Here is a 22,840-nt window from a genome sequence, read left to right as displayed (position 1 = left end):
ATCTCGGACACATATGGTGAAGTTATAGAGATATATTCTGTTCTAGGGCCAGAATCCCAAACACATCGATGGTTTTCCCCTCTGACAGGATGAAGATATGTACCAGTGGACCAGACTTGGGGGATATCTTACGGTCTCTCAAACCCAATTCCCATCGTTTTCAAGCGTGTCGCGTTTCGGTGTCGACAGCCCGACGCATCAGCGGCCTGCTCACGCTTCATCCTCATGTTCTCCCTTGTAATCCCAACCAATCACATCGCAGGCATGACATCATTTCCCTGTCTGCCAACTGCACGGGCCAGACGCTTTTAATGAGAGCGACAATAGGATGACGCCGGCCTCGGTCTCGATCGCTTAATGGATCTCTTAATTACCAGAGATATTTACAGGAGCTGGAAGGGAACTGTTACACACTAAGGACCAGTATCAGGATTCCCCTGCCAGCCTGCTGCCTAATTAAAAAAACACGGAACAGTTCTCTGGTGTAATTGACTGAGAATGAAGGGTCTAAATGATAGGTGAGGTGTGTTGGAGCGCTGTGTCTTGCAGTGTTGTGGTGTGTAATGTTGTAAAGTGTAGTCGTGTTTAAAGTATTTTTGTAGTGTAGTGTGGTGTCATGGAGAGATATAGCAGCATGACAGTGCCGTAGCTTACATTTACATTTACATTTAGTCATTTAGCAGACGCTCTTATCCAGAGCGACTTACAGTAAGTACAGGGACATTCCCCCCGAGGCAAGTAGGGTGAAGTGCCTTGCCCAAGGACACAACGTCAGTTGGCATGACCGGGAATCGAACTGGCAACCTTCGGATTACTAGCCCGACTCCCTCACCGCTCAGCCAACTGACTCCCTTAACGATGTCGCTTTGTAAAGTGTAGGGTCGTGAATTTGATGTGGCTACAGCGTTGTACTTTGCTGTAGCCTGCTGTTCAGTACTTACAAATATGCGCAGGTGTCGGGCACACACCAGTCCAATGGAACCGTTCTGCTCGGGTCCACAGACCACCAGAACCGTTGGCTGTTTCTTCCCCAGGGAACTCAAGGGGAAGGCCTGCGGGAGGTTAGAGAGGATGGAAGGAGAAAGAGATGGAAGGAGAAAGAGATGGAGAGAAAAGAGATGGAGAGAAAGAGTGAAAAGGAGAGAAGGATAGAGAGGGGGAGACAAGAGGGTGAGGGTGTGAAAGAAAGTGGGAAGGGGGGAGGGGAGGAAGAAGAGGGATGGAGGAGAGAAGAGAGGGATGGAGGAGAGAAGAGAGGGATGGAGGAGAGAAGAGAGGGATGGAGGAGAGAAGAGAGGGATGGAGGAAAGGAGGGACGAGGAGTGACAAGCAAGAGAGAAGCAGGGTGGACAGGTTAGAGAGGCGTCAACACTTGAACCGCACACATTCACTGTTCAGAGCTATCCTGGCCTGTGCTCCTCTAAATGCCGTGTGGTTCCTCGGACTGTGCCCTCGCCATGCCAGGGAGACCGTGGTTCCTCGGACTGTGCCCCCGCCATGCCAGGGAGACCTGAGATGGCGACAGCGACCGAGTCTCTCTATAGGAAAAGCCTAAACCCATTCAAATAGCCCTGGCAATAACCCTGGCAGGAATGGAAAAATACCAGCGCCCACGCCACAGGATGTGTCCCTATAAATAGCTCTTTCCATGGGGCAGACAGGAGCCCTCCTCCCCTCCAGGATATGGGCATATCTCCCCTGGCTGGTGGGCTCTACCTCACAGCTGCTGGCGTGCCCCTGTAAATAAAACCCCCCTCGCGAGTTCTTAAAGCAGGCAGGTATTTGCCTGTTTAACTCAGGGGGAACAATGTGGTCGGAGTTGAGGGGCTGATCTCCTGATTCAATCTGCCTCACCTCCACCTAAATAGAATCGGAGGGGGGAGGGTGGGGGTGGAGTGAGGGGGGAGGGGGGGAGGGGGGAGGGTGGGGGTGGGGTGAGTCCTCGCTGCCTGGCCCATCAGACCGGAGCCAGGGTGATTCTGCAGGGCTCCCTGAACACATGCATGTGTTCATGCATATATCTGGTTGAGGGGTCCATCATAATCTGTGGATAAAGCTGTCGAGCACAGATAAAGCTCTCTCCACAGAATTCAATGGGGGTGGGGGAGGGAGAAAGAGAGAGAGGGAAAGGGAGAGAGTGATGACAAGAGTGAGAAAGAGAGAGCAACACCCTCTGCTGCTCTCCCTCTCTAACTCTCTCTCTCTCTGTCCACAGTCCATCTATCTGTCTCTCTGTTAGTCTGTTGCCTCCTGTTTAGCACTTTGCTGCAACCTTCTGGCAGAATGTCATCTCTAGCTAGGTCTCAGCCCTTTTCTGTCCTCCCACGTTCTGTATCACAAACACACACACACACAACAACACACACAACAACAACAACAACAACACATACACACACACACAACAACACACACACACACACACACACAACAACACACAAAACCAGGAGCCATGGTTGCATTATATTTAATCAGGTCTCCGAGGTGTTGCGTTCTCGAAGTCCATGGTAACGAGAAACACAGTGAGGAATCTCATCTAACGCGCACAAACACACACACACACACACACACACGCCTCCAGACACACGCCTCCGTGTGATTGCTATACGCACAAAAAGAATAACGATAACAAACACACCTACACTGGCTTGGTGAAAGTCACTGAGGAGGATAGTGAGTTTGTTTTCCACCCCGGGACTGCTGACGGCTGCGGGGGGGAAGAACCACATTGTTTGTCTCATCAGGTTGATAGGACGTTGATAGTCATAGGATGATGTCAGGTGGCTGAGTGGTTAGGGAACTGGGCTAGTAAACCAAAGGTTGCTGGTTCGATTCCCGGCTGTGCAAAATGACGTTGTGTCCTTGGGCAAGGCACTTCGCCCTACTTGCCTCTGGGAGAATGTCCCTGTACTTACTGTAAGTCGCTCTGGATAAGAGCGTCTGCTAAAGGATTAAAAGTAAATGTAAATGTAATCAGGTGTTGAAAGGCCTCTGCCTGCTGTCCCAAACTGTAGACGGAGGCAGGCCCCAGTCACACACACACACACACACACACACTCTGTTGCCCTAGTGCTCTACAGAAGAACCCCCCCCCCTCCTCCTCCTCCTCCAGGGCCTGTGTGGCCCCCAGACTGCTGGAGTTCCTGGCCGAGGGAGGATTACGTGGTGAGAAGCTATAATCTCACAGACCACAGAAGCTGCAGCGAAATCAGCCCCTCTGCTGCCTGCCGGTTTCCTCAAATAACAGTGATGTCATGTTGCGTTGCCGTGGCGGTAGCGGGGCCGGGGGGGGGGACCGGGCGGTGGTGGTCCAGCTACGGTATGCACACCACGGCCCAGGAGGACCATGAGGCGGCCAGCACGACCCATTGGAGGCTGGTGATAATAGGGGCTAGCTGGATGTGGTTGAGGTCATTAGCGACACCGTGGGGAGCCCTCACTCTCCTGCCCTCTCCTTCCCTCCTGCTCCCTCAATCTTGACTGTCCTCATTCTTTCCTTACCTCCCTCCATTCATCTTACCACTGCACACCCCCCCAACCTCCACCCCCCCCCCCCCCCCCACCACCGCCCCCCCCCCCCCCCCCCCAGCCCTCCTTCAGACAGGAAAGCATGTCATGTGTCTGGAAGCTCGCAGAATGTTCGTCTCATGGTGAGCGAGGAGGAAATCACCGCAGGGTTAAATCAACTTACAGTCTGGTCACACGAACTGTGGGTTCTACTGACAGGTCTGGTCTTACAGCCTCTGTTCTGACACACTCCAGAACAGAACAGACTAGGCTAGAACATAACAGAACAGTCCAGAACAGTCCAGACCAGACTGGCTTGGCTGACTGGTTGACTGACTGGCTGACTGGCTGATTGGCTGATTGGCTGATTGGCTGACTGGCTGGCTGATTGGCTGACTGGCTGACTGGCTGACTGGCTGCAAGGATGAATGAACCTTCAGTCAACAAAAGAACAGCTGCAGGAGTCAGTGGATGGGTGGATGTTCTGGGGGAGGAGCCAGGTTTCCAGGTTACCTTGGTGATGGCGATGGCGCAGGCATGACCCCAGATCTCGATGAGCTGCTGCTGTCCGAACCTGTAGTCACTCAGAAGCTCTGTCTCGATGGCCGCCACCTCCACCTTACTGGGGACAGACAGCAGAGGACGACACGTCACCACTCAGCCATCATCATCATCATCATCATCACCATCATCATCATCATCATCATCATCATCATCCTCCTCATCTTCATCTTCATCATTATTAACCTCTTCATCACCATCATCATCATCAGCCACATCATCATCATCATCACCATCATCATCATCATCATCATCATCATCACCATCATCATCATCACCATCATCATCATTATTATCATTATCATCATCATCATCATCAGCCACATCATCAACCTCTTCATTATCATCATCATCCACAACATCATTTTCATCAACATTGTCTTCATCATCATCATCATCATCCACATCGTCTTCATCATTATCATCATCAACCTCTCCATTATCATCAACATCTTCTTCATCATCATCAGTATTTGGAATGCGATCATATGAAACAAGGTAGACCCTTATTTAACCAAAACAGAGAACCTCTTTTCTCCACTTGTATCCCAGTATCTGTTGTACAGCAGAACCCTGCAGGAGCAGTCCTGGGTGCTTAAGGTGGTCTGCTTTCCAGGGTTCGGAAGTCAGATGGCCGTGCCTTTTAATGATCCAGAACTGCTAGTATTTACGATGCTAAAGTACACAACAGACTTGGTGTTACAGGCACAATCCATCCCAGTTCCACAGGCCCAAGCACCAGAAGGAGCCCCCAGGACACCATTAGACCTGGTCCTTCTGGGTGAACACACCGCGGGGAGGGTTTACGAACCCTTCAGTCCTAGTTTGTGAAGATACTACTGAACGACTCTGTCGTTGTGAGGTACTGGATGTTTTTTAAGCGTTTCTGAAACAGATCTATGTCAAGGACTGCTGTTAGAGCTGGACCGTTAACTGAGACAGGAGCCACTAAAGAAGACCTCCATCAAACAACTTTACAGTATGTTTCATGGTGACATGGCATTGACTGTGTGTGTGTATGTTTCTGTATTAGTGTATATGAGGGCATGTATTTATACATGCTTGTGTGTGTGTGTGTATGTTTCTGTATTAGTGTATATGAGGGCATGTATTTATACATGCTTGTGTGTGTGTGTGTGTGTGTGTGTGTGTGTGTGTATGTTTCTGTATTAGTGTATATGAGGGCATGTATTTATACATGCTTGTGTGTGTGTGTGTATGTTTCTGTATTAGTGTATATGAGGGCATGTATTTATACATGCTTGTGTATGTGTGTGTGTGTGTGTGTGTGTGTGTGTGTGTGTATTTTGAGCCCCATTGTTTTAGTGCTGCTCCTCATTCCCTGCATTGTGAGAGTAGTCTGCTGGTACGGGTGTTAGACCACCGTGCGTGTGTGTTTGTGTGTGGGAGAGCGTGTAGGGAAGTCTGCGGGTGTGTGTGGACATACTCAGGTGTGTGTTTTGTGTTGGTGGCGTTTAGACAAAGGCCACAGGATAAAGTCCTCCTTCTAGTGTTTTCACTGGCCCCGATGGACACTCATGCTGTGCCTGTTACTGTAGGGACATCTGGTGGTGATTTGCCAGTACTACAGCTTACAAATCAATAGTCGTGTAATAGAAGTACAAACACATTTCATTCATCTACCTTGGCATGGCTGTGAGGCTAATCATTTCCAAATATTGATCAATGAGCCCCAAGTGTAATTACAGCGGAATTGCAATAATCTTTCAAGCTGTAAATCATGTGGCTGTACACATGTTATTGGATGTTTTTGATGTTGCTGTTTTGTTTCCACAAGATCGGAGGGGAAAGAAACAAGGAAAGAGAGAGTCTCTTTAACCCTTGTGTTATCTTCGGGTCATTCTGACCCATCAGTCATTGTGACCCACCGTCGTATTGCGACAAATTTACCTCCTACAAAAACAAAGTGAAGCATTTTCTTTTAACTGTCGGGCTGTCTCAGACCCCCCACATTGGAATGGTTAAAAGAAAATTATTTTTATTTGTTTTTGTATTGGGTAAAATTGGGTAAACACAATGATGGTTCGTTATGAACCTTTGGGTCATGTGACCCGAAGGCAGCACGAGGGTCAAGACCGACTGGCTGTGAAGAACAAACAAGCTCACACACTTTTATCTGACCATTCAGCTCTCAAACAAGATTAGTATCAGGAGTGTGTGTGTGAGTGTGTGTATCTGGGTGTGCTGTGTGAGTGTGTGTGTGTGTGAGTGTGTGTGTGTATCTGGGTGTGCTGTGTGAGTGTGGGTGTGTGTGAGTGTGTGTATCTGGGTGTGCTGTCTGAGTGTGTGTGTGTGTGTGCGTGTGTGTGTATCTGGGTGTGCTGTCTGAGTGTGTGTGTGTGTGTGTGTGTGAGTGTGTGTATCTGGGTGTGCTGTGTGAGTGTGGGTGTGTGTCCTTAAAAATGTGTTCATGAGTTACATCATGTGTTGTACTCAAAGGCCTATTTTTGTATGCTGCAGACACTGTTCACCAAAAGAGGGATAGAGAGAGAAGGAGAGAGAGAGAGAGAGAGAGAGAGAGAGAGAGAGAGAGAGAGAGAGAGAGAGAGAGAGAGAGAGAGAGAGAGAGAAAGAAAGAAAGAAAGAGCTGTAGAAAGAGAGAGGGGGAGAGAGGGTAAGAGGGAGAGGGAGAGAGGGGGTAGAGAGAGGGAGGGTGACAGAGAGAGAGAAGAAAGAGGGAAAGAGAGAGAGAGGGAGAATGACAGACAGTGGGAACCATCTGGTAGAGTGGTAGGCTGTGCGGGGAGGTTCAGAAGTCGGGCATCACCTCCAGGTACGAAGCACAAGGGACAGTAATGACAGGACTATGACACAGAGGCACACAAGCGGTGCCTTGTGCTGGGAGGGTAGCCCTCCACTTGTGATTCGCCGAGAAGAAAGAAAATCAGCTTCCTCCAAGGAGAGCCCACAGCTCGATGCAGCTTTGCGCGAGACGAGAGTGTGATTCAGATGTAAAAAGCCATTCAGCCCTCAACCACAGGAAGCCATATTGTCCCTTTTCTCTGGCAGATTACAGTTGTGTGCTTGAAGAATGTGTCACAGCTTTAGACATTGGCTCCGTCTCAGGAGAGGTGTTGAAAACAGATTAAACACAAACACACACACACACACAGACTTCCCACGTGCACAGCAGCTACAGTGTTTGTGGACTATAGATAGAATCACAGTGATCCAGTTCCACTTACCCAGATAATGGACCAAGCAGCCTACCATGCAACCTGTCAACAAGCTACGGTAATCCATAGATCAGTCATCCAGCTATCCAAACCAACCAACCTACCAGCCAGTCAGCCAGTCAGCCATCCAGTCAGTCAGTCAGTCAGCTAATCAACCGACCATCCATCCATCCACCCAGCCAGGGAGCTAAGCATCCAGTATCCTGCTGGGGCTCCTGGCATTTAGACAGGATCACCTGGAGGGAAGTCACCGACTCACTGTGACAAGATGATATTTACAAAGTTCACCACACCAAGGTTGGTTTCCTATAGTTCTGGCTTTCACAGGGAGACGTCAAGCTGAACAGAACCGTGATCTTCCCTAGCAACAGCGTTTGTTTTAGGCTTGTCCTTTGAACATTCAACTGGTAACAAAAAGAAAAAGATAATTCCAGTTCTGGATGCGGTGGTGAAAACGATAAACGCCTTGAGTGTTTAGTTCCATGGTTGTCGTGGTTTCGGAGGTGAGCTTGTCTCTCCACTAGGAGGCGCTGTAGTGACCAGAAAGAACGAAGACCCCCCCACGAACTAACGCCTCTGTTTTGACAGGGAAATCACAGGCCCAAATCAGTCACTCGCGTCCTCCCTGTGGTGACACGACGGAAACCCTAACGATGATGGCCCCACTCAATCATCCCACTTGACTGTCGAGTGTGTGTAAATGTGAGGGTGTGTGTGTGTGTCTCCTGTGTGTGTCTGTGTGTGTGCGCTCTGAACGGAATCTTCGTCGACCACCCCAAGTGTTGACTGTACGAATGTTTGCGTTCGTGTCGTTGTGTGTCAACGTGCGTGCGTGTGGGGGTGTGTGTTCGTTCGTGCGTGCGTGTCAGGGTGTGTGCTCGTTCGCTCGCGTGTGCGTGTGAGGCAGGGAGAGGGCTGGACGTGTGTGTGTGTGTGTGTGAGCGGCGACAGTAACAAGCGGTCGTGGCCCCGGGAGAGAGCCTTCGTCCCTGCACGGCCGCGCCGACATTCCCCGGAGGTTCATCATGCTGCTCAGCTGGGATCACATGCCTCTTAATGAGCCTGTTTACCTCACCAGCCTGGCCCGAGGAGGGCCGGCACACACACACACACACACGCTAACACACAGGCCCCGACGACAGCATGCAATCGCAATCTCATGTGTTGGTAAACAGGCTCTTTCGTCACACAAAGCTACTGGACTCACCCCTTCCAAACAAACTTCCCACATCCACACGTGTTAACACCAAACGCCTGACTGCGCCGGCTCTAGTCACGCAGAACCCCTCTAACAAGCAGGCACATGACCGCGCATGAGTCCACGGAGCCCTGAGATGATATCGAAGCGCACACACACACACGCACAGCATCATATGCCAGAAATCACTCGACAGTGCCTGCAACCCGCTCTCTAGAGTGATTAATCCAATAAGACGAATAACAATTGTAGTGTAGTCATTGAACACAGTCCCTCCGTCCTAATCATCTCTTAATGGGCAGGGCACCCACGCTGAGACGACAGCACAACTGCCCCCCTCTCTCCAGGACGGCTCCGCCCACAAGGCCTTACCCGCCACCTTAACCCTTGTGTTCTCTTCGGGTCATTCTGACCCATCAGTCATTGTTACCCACTGTCATATTGCGACAACTTTACTGCATACAAAAACAAAGTGAAGCATTTTCTTTTAACCGTCGGGCTGTCTCAGACCCCACACATTGATAAGTTAAAAGAAAATTATTTGTATTTGTTTTGTATTGGGTAAAATTGGGTAAACACAACGATGGTTCGTTATGAACCTTTGGGTCATGTGACCTGAATGCAGCACATGGGTTAACTAAACATCCCTGAAATCAAAATCTGGGTCCCCATGGTAACTCAGTCTCCTCAGGCGGAAGAAAGGGGTTGGATGGATAATTACCCAGACTCCTTTCTGGGTGATGCACAGACAGCTAAATATCTGTGTATCCAGAGCTTTTTGGTTGTGTCTGTCTGTCTGCCTGTCTCTTGTTGGACAGTTAAATTGTATATCTGTTAAAGGATTCTTGGCTGGGAAGTTGAGACACCATAGCAGTCCAAACACCTCACCCTATTGACCTGTTACGCTAGACCGACATTCCATAACACCTAACGTGTGTGTTCGGTTGGCGTCATGCAGGGTGCTTCAGGGTGACATTGGTGACCACAGCAACACACATCAAATGCACGCCTGTGAGAGAGAGAGAGAGAGAGAGAGAGAGAGAGAGAGAGAGAGAGAGAGAGAGAGAGAGAGAGAGAGAGAGAGAGAGAGAGAGAAAAAGAGAGAGAGAAAGCGAGAGAGAGAGAGAGAAAGCGAAACTGACAAAAGGAACGAGAGAGAGAGAGAGAGAGAGAGAGAGAGAGAGAAAGAGAGAGAGAGAGAGGAGAGAGAGAGAGAGAGATTGTGTGGAAAATCCCTCTCTCACACCCTGTCTCATCTAACCCTGGTCTCTGGTGTTTGGTGCTTCACCCAGACCCTCACCCACACCGTCAACATGGCAGAGCTGCTGAACACAGGCAACCCCTCGCCGAGGAAGCTCTCTGAGCATAATGGAACTAATTACCACCACACACACCAGAAAGGAGTAGGCCCTGGACACTATCTCCATCTTAAGCTTCACCTTAATCATTCAAATTAAGATAATCCCATTAGGAACTTGGCTGCATCACGGCTAGAGGGCTTCGGTCAGAAGTTGGGCTGAGTGATACTGTGAAATTGAATATTTTTTTGCGAAGCGCCACTTAGAGACAGAAGTGTCGAGTCATGTTCCTTCCTCTGCTAAGCACTCGGTCGATCGTGAATCACAAAGATGGCGTTCCATTATCAGGATAATGCACGTCTTCCTTCATCCAACTCGACACCGCAACTGTTAGGCCATCAAGTGGATCCCCGTGTGTGTTGTGTGTGGGTGTGTGTGGGGGTAGGACACACACCCCAGTCGTCAGCCCCCTTGAGAGAGAACGGAAGTAGAAAAAGGGGGGAGGAGGAGGAGGAAGGGGAGGAGGAGGAGGAGGAGGAGGAGGAGGAGGGAGGGGTTTCACTTTAATAAAGGAACAAGGCAGGAAACATGGAGTAGACAGAAAACAAAGAGGGAGACAGTGAGAGAGAGCAGAAAGAGATGAGATTAGAGATACCATCCATCTTGTCTCAGCCCATCCCCTGCCCCAGGTGATTTTGCAGTCTAAGGGCCAGAGTGTGTGTGTACTTACTTCCTTGTGCGGAGGGTGAGTATGTGTTAAATGTGTGTGTGTGTGTGTAGTGTGTGCAGAGAGGGCAGGAGTGGGGCAGAGTCATGGAGACAGGTGCTGAAGCTACCGTGTGTCATAACCTCACCTCGTTTGCCACGGCAACAGACAACCGCCCTTCACCTCCTTCATTCAAACCCCAGCGAATGAGAGTTCTGAGGGAGGCAGCAAAATAGCCAGTCACCATCATTCAATTCATCTGGCAGCTATGAGAAAGCTGCACGGGCCTGTATGTACTGACGTCCATCTCTAGGCAGGTGGCTTTCGAGTAGATTTCCTGATTTTTTAAGTGTGAGGGGGCAGGGGTGGTGGGGAAGGGAAAGGTGGGGAAGAAGAGGCACCTCAGGGGGACCCCGGGGGATGCTGGGTAATGGGCAGGGCGAAACCCTCGATGCTCACAACAGAGAAGAGGCCTCCTGACCACAGCACCTGACGAACCCCATCAGTCCTCAGCTGGCTAATTCACCTCAGTGGCTTTTATCTGGACGGATGAGTGCACACAGAAAGCCTGTGAGGGTCATGTGTGAGCCACTTGGCCCTCATGGACTTGTATTAAAGTGTTTGTCTTGTTTGATAGATTACCGGACTTGTCACATCCCATTGGCTCTCAGTGACCCCAGCCTTCTCTTCCAGGTTGCGGAGAGAGAGAGCATGAAAGCTAACTGAATTTAGAGAGGGAGCTGTCACCCAGAACACAGAGGAGAGTAAAACCCTTGTTCTGATGCAGCCTGACCTGGAACACAACAACAATGCATCGACTGTTCTCTTTAAATAGGGGAGGATGGAGAGAGAGAGAGGAGAATGGAGAGAGAGAGATAGCAGGAAGGAGAGAGAGAGAGAGCTGGATGGGCTCTGTGAGAGCAGAGGGATCCTCCCCCCTATCCCCTAATTACCACCACACACACCAGAAAGGGAGTGTGTGGTGGTGTGTGTGGTGTCTCTCCCCTCCTCCCTTCTCTCTCCCCTCCCCTCCCCTCTCTCTACCCTCCCCTCCCCTCCTCTCTCTCCTCTCTCTCCTCTCTCTCCCCTCCCTCCTCCCTCCTCTCCTCTCCTCTCCTCTCCTCTCCTCTCCTCTCCTCTCCTCTCCTCTCCTCTCCTCTCCTCTCCTCTCCTCTCCTCTCCTCTCCTCTCCTCCCCCTCCCCTCCCCTCCCCTCCCCTCTCCTCTCCTCTCCTCTCATCTCATCTCATCTCATCTCTCCTCTCCTCTCCCCTCTCCCCTCTCCTCTCTCCTCTCTCTCCCCTCCCCTCCCCTCCCCCTCCCCTCTCTCCTCTCCCCTCCCCTCCCCTCCCCTCTCTCCTCTCCCCTCCCCTCTCTCCTCTCCTCTCCTCTCCTCTCCAGACTGTTGGCTGCCCAGTAGCAAGACACAGACCCCCCAGGATATGATTACACTCTGCCGCTCTGCCTCCAGGCTCTTAACAAGCACTTTGACAGCCCATCAGGATCGCTGGGGAACCACCTCTAAGCCGCAGAGGAAGTAGAAGTCCACCGCAGACGAACCACAATCACACTGTTCAGTCGTAGCTGAGGTCTCCATGGCAACTCGGGCTATGTATGAGCTGTATACCATGATGCTAATATCTACAGGGGTGTACTGCCTACAAAACAGCTCTTGCCAGTAGCCAGGTGTGGGTCAATGTGGAGTCGAGGGGGGGGGGGTCTGGGTGTGGGCAACACAGTGTGTCCAGCACAGTAATTGAGGTTTTTTTGAAGTGCACTAATAGGTGACATTTAAATAATCAGGTTTGATTGTCTTCCATTTAATCACAGGGGAGGTCAAACGAAACTGTGGGGGTTTCTAATCTCATGTCCGCCCACAGGTGGGAGTGATGGAGCACTGGGCTGAGGGGCGCCGTTCCACTGGGCCTGGGAGAAGAGGGACGTCTGGGGACCGCGGAGAACGGAGGAACGGAGAACAGAGGAACCATACGCCACACAGGAGTCCAGCAGAGATGCACAGAGCGCCGGATACCATGGTAACAGAACCAGGGATGCGAGAAAGACAACAAAAAAAAAGAGAATGAGAAAAAAGAAAGAGAGAGAAAGGTGGGGTTGACGGGGGAAGATGGGGGGAGGGGATGAGCTGTCACTTCCTGGAGACAGAGCGGAAGGCGGGGGAGGTAAAGAAGAAGTAAAACTATCCAAGATCTCAATTAACACCTCTGCCTGAAGCTTGGGCACACACGTTGGCATACATCAGCTAATGGAACCTTCCGGCAACTAATATATAACATTCCAACTGCTGTTCCCACCTGCATACAAAGAACAACAATTACTCTTGCAAACTGCACCCTCTTATTGTCGCGTTTATCTGCCGTGTACTACTGCCTCCGCAGATCCCAGAAAAACACCATAATTATTCAGAACGACTGTTGGAAGAAAGGCTTTCATTAGCGCCGTGCAACATTAGACACACCCGCTTGGCTAATAGTGGCTGGCTGTGGAGGCCCGCAGGAAAAATTGAAGAGGAGAGGTGTCCCACGGCAGGGTTGCCTGCCGTGCTCAGGCACAAGCTCCTGGGTCCTAAGCTCCAGATGTTCTGAGAGATGTTTTGAGACAGGAAACGGGAGAGAGGGGGATCTGAGTGGGGAGGGGACAGATGCTGGGCAGGGAGGAGACGAGAGGGGAGGATGGAGGGGTGAAGAGAGAGAGCAGGAGGGGGTAGACAAGAGAGAGGGAGAAGAGGATGGGGAGAGGAGAGGAAGGATCTGTGGAAGAGGGAGAACAGACAGACCGGGAGAGAATGAGGACTACATTAGAAGTCTGCCCATCAGTGTAACATAACCCATTCAGTCAATGGAACCTTTACACTTAATACACATTACCTCAGCTAACTGTAGGAATAGTCAATACCTTAAGTGAGTTATAGCTCACTTAATGAGACTGAATATATCTCTTGGGAGAGTGAAAGCATCTGGAATAAGTCTTGACGTCTAGGACCATAGAAATACCCCTCAATCAATGGAAGATCTTCAGTGAAAATGACATGACTGAAGCAATACGACAACTGTGGAGAATCTGAATAAAAAGTAGTCAAAGCCGGTAGATTAAAGCAACCCTGCAGTGGAACCTGCTGGAATCTCAAATGTACACTTTAAAGCGGTGTTTCAATCCATTTCAGTGTTTCAATGCACTGCAGTTATTTACTCGTTTTAGCAGGAAAAGAGGGAGTCTTCTACAATCACAAAGGGACCTTAAACCGGACAACGTGATAAACTGCGTTCATTTTCCATTATCTTCTGACTCAGCACCACAAGTAAAACCGATGGAAAAAACGACTTCTATATTGACATCTATCGACAACCCTGCCGCCCATAGAGAGACGTGTAAATGAAGCAAAAGCGTCAATATCCCACCTCTGGTCCTATTTAAACTGCCTGTTGTCATTTACATTTAGCAGGTACATTTTCTCCCAAGTGACTCATAAACAGGGCATGGGGTCTAAGATTTGAACCTATGATTCTAATCTCCCTGTCCTCATTCCTTTAATTAAACAAGACATGATTTATTTAGTCATGTGTTAAAAACAGTTATGAATTTATGTATGAGCCAAAACCTCTAATTAAAAGCAGCTATAGCTAAGCTCTCCCTTGGAAGAAGCTGTGCCTGGAAGCATGGCAAGGTAATATTGTAAAGTGTTACTTGTGTTCACGTCAAGCTCTTACGCTGCTTTCATAGCACTTGACAAGAAGGTTGTCTTGAACCCGAAGGCAGCTATTCGGAGATGGAAAACAAGGAGTTTTGAGGCTAGCTGAGAGAACGTTAACTACCTTTGACCTTCTCTGAGCACAGTTGCATCTCCATTTCCTTTGAATCTCCATTTTGTTCTCATGTGTCTTTTGCTTTCTCTCTCCTGCTCTCATTTGGCCTGGGGCAGGCATGGCTAGCCAGGCAAACGATGATCTCTCTCTGCCTTTTTGTTTTCCTTGAAATCTCTCTGGTGGTCTGAATTCACAGTCAAACACAACATTTACATTTACATTTAGTCATTTAGCAGACGCTCTTATCCAGAGCGACTTACAGTAAGTACAGGGACATTCCCCCCGAAGCAAGTAGGGTGAAGTGCCTTGCCCAAGGACACAACGTCAGTTGGCACGGCTGGGAATCGAACTGGCAACCTTCAGATTACGAGCCCGACTCCCTCACCGCTCAGCCATCTGACTCAACCCCCCCCCCCCCCCCAGCCCCATCTCAAACACACACACACACACATTAGACTTCACCAGCTCAGTGAATGTGTTATTCACAGGTCAAGAGAACCAGATGGTGTGGACCACTTCCAGGACTCGAACCCAGGACTTTTGGTGTCGCAAACCCATATGTCCCTCAGGTCGAGGGGCATTCAAGTCTCTGGTAGAGGATGCTGTAGCTTACATCCTCTCTGAAACACCACAACGATCTCTCTGCTGCAACAATCTCTATTCATGTGAATGAGAGAATCGTAAAGATTGAGATGATGCAGGATAAGATACAACACAACATTCTCCCCTGCGACAAACAAAACCATCTCCAGACTAACAGAGACAGAGAAAGAGCTGTGATTTGTTGTTTCTCATTTTCCTGGAGAGCATGAGGTTAGGTTGTTGTGATACGAAGGGCCTCTCTCTCTACCTCTCTTTCCTTTCTTCTCCCCCTCCCCCTCCCCCTCCCTCTCCCCCTCTCCCTCTCCCCCTCCCTCCAGTAGACATTCTCCCATCCCCTGCCAGGTCACTGAGAAGCAGGTGATGCTAGATGCTCCAACAGAGGCAACTCACCTGGGGAAACCTTACAGAACACACCTTTTCCGTGTGTGTCAAGTAGCCAGTATTGGCAAATATTTCAACAGCCTCTCCCTGGGCACCACTATAAAAAGGTTTCAAGTATTTATGAGAATTCAGGCCTTATTGTTTGTAGGTTCTGATGACTTCAGAGTGTCTGTGCTCTTCCACAGTGTGTGGTTCTAGTAGAGGGAGGAAAGAGGCTCATTTAGGCCAGGTTTCCCCCCTGTTCAAATGATTTATTATCTTCTCTGTGGATGGACTCAGTGGCTCCGGTCTGCAGGGATGGCCAATAAAGAGACAGAATGAGATGCTTCTGGGCGCAGGCCAGGGGATGACACAGGAGGAGAACACCGCTCCGAGATTCCCTGTGGGGAGAACCCGACAACACAAACAAGTGCTGTGTGTCTCACCTTGCCCCTCTGATATCCCTCATCAGTCATACGGATTTGTTGCGCTGGGCGGCCAGGAGGGGTGTTCCTCTGGGGGGGGGGGATGAGAAGTGGGACAACGGAGCCACTGACACACACACCTGGTGAGGCCACCTTGCTGCATCTGTCTGGTGTCTGTACATTTACATTTAGTCATTTAGCAGACGCTCTTATCCAGAGCGACTTACAGTAAGTACAGGGACATTCCCCCGAGGCAAGTAGGGTGAAGTGCCTTGCCCAAGGACACAACGTCAGTTGGCATGACCGGGAATCGAACTGGCGACCTTCGGATTACTAGCCCGATTCCCTCACCGCTCAGCCACCTGAGCGGCGAGGGAATTGATGAGCGGACCGGAGCACCGGGGGGGATCATGACAGCCAAGCGGGGCCCCACAGCGTGAATCCTGGCTCAGAGCCGACCTTTGACAACAGACGGCAGGTGCATGAATAGCTGACAATGCCAGTCCTTCAGCACACTTGCTTTCTGTGCTGTAAAGCAATTTAAGGGCCCGTCAAAGGCGTCAAGGACGTGTGCTTGGAAACTGTATTTGATGTTGAGAAGTTTTGTGTTCTAATTTCCTCCCCCCCCCCCGTGCTGGCGATGCTGCCGGTTTAAAACGCCAAGCAGACATCTCATTTGAATACATTACGTGAATAATGTCACAGGTGTTGGTGCTTGGGGAGCAAGGCATGGTGTGTGTGTGTGTGTGTAAGCCACAGGCCATGATTCCCAACACACTCTACCCTCACAACTACAATAGCAATATTAGGAAGACACCACAAACGACTCGTCTTGTATTGTCTACGCTGGTCTGGCAAGGTTGAATCACTGCACACTGGAAAGAAGGCCAGAATGGATCGTTCCTGTCAGTAGGGTTGTTTGTGTGGATGTGTGTGTGTGTGTGTGTTCAGGATGTTTGAACAACCCCATTGGTCACCCTTGGAAGCAGAGCTAATGGAGGTATCTACGAGAGCACAGGAAGGATGCTAAAGTTAGCCCTCCACAGACACACCAGCTCTGGTCAACATTGATCCAGCATGCTCAGCCAGCATGTCCACCACTCACTCCTCATCACATTCATTCACACCAATACACACACCTCACAGAGAAAAAGAGTGAGAAAAAGAGAGAGAAACAGAAGGAGAAAAGGTGGAGAAAGAAACAGAAAAAGAGAGATAAAGAAATAGAGATGAGTGGCTTGAAATACTGACACTGAGATTTTGGATAAAAGCTTGAAAATATCCCTTAACCCTTGCGCTGCCTTCGGGTCACATGACCCAAAGGTTCATAACGAACCATCGTTGTGTTTACCCAATACAAAAACAAATAAAAATATTTTTTCTTTCAACCTTTGCAATGTGGGGGGTCTGAGACATCCCAACGGTTAAAAGAAAATGCTTCACTTTGTTTTTCTATGCGGTAAAGTTGTCAAAATACGACGGTGGGTCACAATGACTGATGGGTCGGAATGACCCGAAGATAACACAAGGGTTAAACTGTAGCTTCAAGTAGACCTGTAATATCCTAGATCAGGAAGGTAGTGATACTCTTGCAATGGATAGTGAGCATTATTGTGTTTCGAATTGTATGAGAAAGAGGTCTTTCAGGCAGTGAGTTGAAACTAGACCACCACAGGACATGTAACCACGGTGACAGAGAGCACAGTGTTGCTCGCAGTCTGTAAACTTGACTGGGACCGAATAATGACATGTCCTGTCATGCAGCTGTCTGGAGGAATCAACATCTGAGATATACTCCCGTTCGATAAACCCGAACTGACTTTGATTTTGCGGCTAAAAATAGTGCACATCCTCAAGATGTTAGTGCCACGAACGTATATCACCCCACCCTGCATCCTCCCTCACGAAGACTCCTGACCTCTAATAAAGGCCTGGGGTGGAAGGGTGGCAGAGATGATACACATGTTATGTAACAATCTCGACATCTCGAGAGCCCTCTGTTCTTGAACTCCTGGTGTGTGATTGGCTGGAAGGCGGCTCCTGAGTGGCGTGTTGATTGGCTGTTTCCCCCGGCCATCCGCTGACTGTCTCTCATCGTTAGCGCCAGCGCCACAGATGGCCAGTGGGGGATATGGAACCTTAGCAACTGTCAATCATCCACTGCCCCGGCAACAGCACAACCCCCACTGTGCTAAAGGTGTCTGAGAGGATAGAATTCAGAGTCTCTATTGACTGTCACTTATTGTGTTGGATTGGTATTTTCCTTGGTAACCATTGAAATACAGAAATTGTGCATTACTGATCCTACATTTCTGCTGTACCTACTAAATGCGCTACTTGTACATTACTTTGGATAATAGCGTCCGCTAAATAAACACATGACTGTTTAAGTTGCTGTTGTAAGGGAGCAGAAAGCACGTCTTTGCTTGCTAAGCCAGGTAGGTGTGACTAACAGGGGGTTTGTGAAAGGCACAGCGATCGTTGACATCATCAGGAATTCCACATCAGAGTTCCAATCATAAATCAGCGGAGCGAGACCCTGGAGCCAATTACCCGGGAGAGTCTTCCTGGATGCCTCTAGTGACAGTGACATCACACACACCTAGAAACACGCCAAACTTGCACACACACACACACACTGTACATTTACAATACTTAACTTAATATTAATCAACCATTTTTATAGACACGCACACAAAAGTATACAAGCATACAAACACGCAAGACACAGAGATAACCACCAGCATTCTACTTACAGTTACATAAAATCTTCAGTTTCCCTTTTATCTGCAATAAACCTCAGAAGTGTTTGTTTCACAAATCAATAAGCATTCCCTACAGGTACAGTACTGTGCAAAAGTCTTAGGCACAATAAAAATAAAAAAGGTTAAGGAAAAATGCTTTAAGAAATAATGAAATTTAACAAATAGTTTAGCAAAATTACACTTTTATACTGCTGCACAAATAAAAAAATTATATTACATATATTTCTTTGATTAAACGTTGCATTCAAATCTGATACACTTAAACGCCGCCCTCGAAAAAATGCAGCAACATTAAATTTAGATTTACTATAATTCTAATTTATTTTTACTACAAATAGGTAGTAAAAAAAGTATACAAAACTTTCTGCATCACTATTAGTATCCTCATCTGCCTCCTCACCGACGAGACACCAGAGATGTCGCCTACTAATTAATAAACTGCTTTGCGCAATTCCTGTGTTGTTCTTAATTACGAATTAAATAATAATAATAAAAGCTGCCCTCGTGTACACACCGCTCTCATCGAAACATGTAATTCAACAAAAGCTGTAGCATTTAATTGAAGAAATACAGTATAAGACATTATTTGTGTAAAAAATCTTGGGTGCCCAAGACTTATGCACAGTACTGGTATATTGAACCAACACAAGCACACAACAGTGAACACCGACGGGCCATAGTTTTACCCTTTCCCGCCAAGACAGGCCTACAACTGGTTTCTATGGCAACCCGATCGTACACACGAGAGTGACAGGTGTTAATAGCCGACAAAATGAGTGACATCTTCCAGGTTATTATCTTCATCTTCTAAAGATCACACAACCATAATTGTGTTATTTTTTTCTTCCTCTCGGCTAGTGTTCCTTCTGTCGGTCTTGGTCTCCTAAACATACTCCTTGTTATTTGACTGTTCACCTCACCTCAGCTCTCTCTCTCTCTTTATCTTTGGATGTCTCTCGACCTCTCTTATCCTCTTTGTACGAACAGGCAAGGTTAGGACCCTCCTCGGGCCCACTGACTCACCGAGCTGATGAAAGCAGACAACAACTAATGGACACTGTGCCCATTCTGTCATCTCATCAACTCTTTCCAGCCACGTCCGATGATGTGACTTTGCCTTTCACCCGCGTCTATGATTCATGTTCAGCCTAATGCTGGCCGCAGCCCGGGGAACCATGGTTACGCCTCCATGAGTCGAGGTTTAAAATTCCGACGGCTCTCTCCATCGGCCACGGCCGCGAGGCAGCGTGAGCCTGGAATGTAAATTTAAATTGTCCGTTCTGGAAAGTTGTTTTACGGTAAGTGGCGTGAACGGTGGGCGGGGCTAATTGTGGGCTTGCTTGACAACTGCACGGAGACCCATACCTAGTACCACAGGGGGTGATGCTGGGAGCACCAAGGTCATCTTCTACGCTTTCTAATGTGCCCTGATTGGCTGTCGCTTAGTAACCTCAACAGTCTTCCATGAATGCTGCTGGTTCTGTTTCATAGTCCTAGGTCAGAATCCTGTATTTCCCTGGTCACACTCGACTGGGTCCTGGGAGCACAGCTTATCACAGTCAGAAAAATGCAATAGCTTTGAACACAAATCTATCCTTTTCCCGCACTTCAATTTCTCATACAGAAATATGGAAATGATGTGCACCATTACGTAAGAAAAGACAGGATTTCGTAACTTTTCATACTGAAGTCAATAGACTTTCCAGTGTGAGGGTGGTTATCTGGTAACTGAAGGGCAATGAAGGTTTTCTTCTGGCATGGAGATTTTGTTGAGAAGGAAGGTTCTGGAATGAATCCTACATTATGGAATTTTAAATCCATAATCCATCCTAAATGTTTTCAGAGACCTCCTAAAATTGCCCCCAGGGACATTCCAAATGTTCTTCTTCTATCGTCCCTGCTGGAATTTGGCATTTGCTGTTGTCATGGAGATAATAAAAGAGAGCGAGAGAAAGAGGTGAGGTAAGTACAGCACGATTGCTCTTCATCCGACCATCCACGCCTCCCCACTGCTTCAAACCTCCCTATCAGGCAAAACACACACACACATATACACACAGAATGCACTCATACACACATATACACACACACACCTCCAACTTTTGCCCACTATCTCTTGTCCTTCCTCATCCAGTAATCCAGCACCTCAGATAAGGACGTGCCCAGAGTCTGTCGAGCCGAGAAAAACTCATTTACCAAGTTTGCTGTCCACATACCTTGAGAACTGATATGCTTCCATCAGGCTGAGCGAACACACACACACACACACAGGCCTGCTAGAGGGCTGTCATTTAGCCAATTAACAGTCTTCCGCAGCCTGTGTTTGAGCTGTTTTCCAGCATTATTGTGCTGCTGCTGCCACTCACACAGTTTAACCCTTGTGTTATCTTCGGGTCATTCTGACCCATCAGTCATTGTGACCCACCGTCGTATTTGTGAAGCATTTTCTTTTAACTGTCGGGCTGTCTCAGACCCCCCACATTGGAATGGTCAAAAGAAAATTATTTTTATTTGTTTTTGTATTGGGTAAAATTGGGTAAACACAACGATGGTTCGTTATGAACCTTTGGGTCATGTGACCCGAAGGCAGCACGAGGGTTAAACACTTTGATGAGGATTAAACATAGAGAGAAGCCCGGGGGGGGAGACATTAAACGCCAGTTTTGAAGGGATGCCGATTCCCCCCCCCCCTCCTCCAGTGCAGGAGCATCAAAGAGACAGGATGCAGCTCAGGCGGGCCTAGGTCGTCGAATGAAGCGCACCTTCCTAAAAGGATCAGCAGAGCTGTTAGCCAGGGGGTCCGTTCGAGTGAACTCAGCAGTAACGCATCACCAAATCTTCTGCTAAAGTTCTGTTTTACTCCCCATTCATCCACATGATCAATCGGAAAGCTTTAAAGCCTGCTGCTTCAAAGCTCTGTATCAGTCGCTGGTGAGAATGGGGTATCCATCTATCTGGTCTGCTTAATGACGTTCCGGTTTCCATGGAAACGCTTAACGATTCTGTCTCACGCTCGTTACTCCTTCGCGTCCACACACGCGAAGGAGGAATAAACGCATCAAAGTTCTCGAGGTTTGAAGTGGGAGGACTGGCAAGCCCACCACTGGTTCCACTCCTACAATAACGGGCTTCCTCTTGAGAGAATCCTGCAGGAGATGCCGTCACACACAGGAGAGGGGAAATCACCACGACGAGGAACTGAGATGAGGAAGGAGAAACAAGGAGAGGAGGTTTCCTGAAGGGTATCTCAACGACCTTCGATATTTAGGGTTGAAAAGAGCCTGTGTGCTTGGGAGGAATGATTTGTCTGCAAAAAAGACCATAGGAACATTACCTTGGGACCACATGTTTACAAACACACACACACACACACATGCTGTCTTGATTCTCACACTTAATTATCCTCGCCTCAGCCAGTGACACTCATTAGAGACATGTTGAGGAGAGGAGAAACTGTCCGTCTTTTTATACAAAGCCTCAGGGTCTGTATTATTCATCCATTCTCAACACACACACACACACACACACACACACACACACACACACACACACACAGACATACACACACACACACATACATACACACAGGCACAAAGGAAGGAAATAGTTCAATAATGCATATAAGCCCATCTCTCTCTATCTCTGCTGTCCAAATCCATTCAAATGATCAGTTATGAAGTAGAACCATGAAGAAGTATTGCTTATTCATACATACATACACACACACACAGACTTGCCAGTATTGCTTAAGCAGATAGAACATTGGGGAAAAACAACACTATGGGCCTGGTTTAAAGGGCATGGCTGATATGAAAGTCTGTTGGCTGAGCGGTGAGGGAATCGGGCTAGTAATCCGAAGGTTGCCAGTTCGATTCCCGGTCATGCCAACTGACGTTGTGTCCTTGGGCAAGGCACTTCACCCTACTTGCCTCGGGGGAATGTCCCTGTACTTACTGTAAGTCGCTCTGGATAAGAGCGTCTGCTAAATGACTAAATGTAAATGTAAATATTCAAACATCCAACAAACAAAACAAACTCATACAGCTATCTGAATCATCTCAAACAAATCATTGGCCTTTCAAGCAGTGGCTCATTGGTATTGGGTAGCTGCCTCTCTGGTCCAGTACTCTAGCAGTTACTTTTTCAATGAAAGTATAGCCTGAGTCAGCAGACCCGTGAGTGGACCTGTAGTGTCTTTTCTGAGTGGTCAGAAAAGCAGGAAGCTTCCAGAAGTACAGAAAAACTCAAGCTCAAACAGCTCAGCATTGGAGCAGCTGGAGAACTCGCTCACGCACACCCAGGGGACCTGTGACAGAGCATTTGTTCCTCTATCTAGGCTCTATCTGTGTGTGTGTGCGTGTGCATGTGTGGTTGTGTGAGTGCTCGTCTGTTGCTCTGGTCTG

At 48.5% G+C, this 22,840-nt stretch overlaps 1 protein-coding gene across 1 annotated transcript in view; it reads right to left on the bottom strand.

The window, feature by feature from the left end:
- yjefn3 (YjeF N-terminal domain containing 3) overlaps positions 1 to 22,840 on the bottom strand; it is a 30,855-nt gene that overhangs the window by 3,828 nt on the left and 4,187 nt on the right. Inside the window, exons 2-3 of the mRNA XM_067229882.1 lie at positions 4,018 to 4,126; positions 942 to 1,052 (exon numbers count right to left, since the gene is read on the bottom strand). Coding sequence (XP_067085983.1) covers positions 942 to 1,052; positions 4,018 to 4,126 — 220 coding nt within the window. The remainder of the gene's footprint in view (positions 1 to 941; positions 1,053 to 4,017; positions 4,127 to 22,840) is intronic.

Source organism: Osmerus mordax, chromosome 26, assembly GCF_038355195.1.
Source record: "Osmerus mordax isolate fOsmMor3 chromosome 26, fOsmMor3.pri, whole genome shotgun sequence".
Classification (NCBI taxonomy): Eukaryota; Metazoa; Chordata; class Actinopteri; order Osmeriformes; family Osmeridae; genus Osmerus; species Osmerus mordax.
The sequence above is the reverse complement of the archived record's forward strand: the minus strand, read 5'-3'. Positions and strand labels throughout refer to the sequence as shown.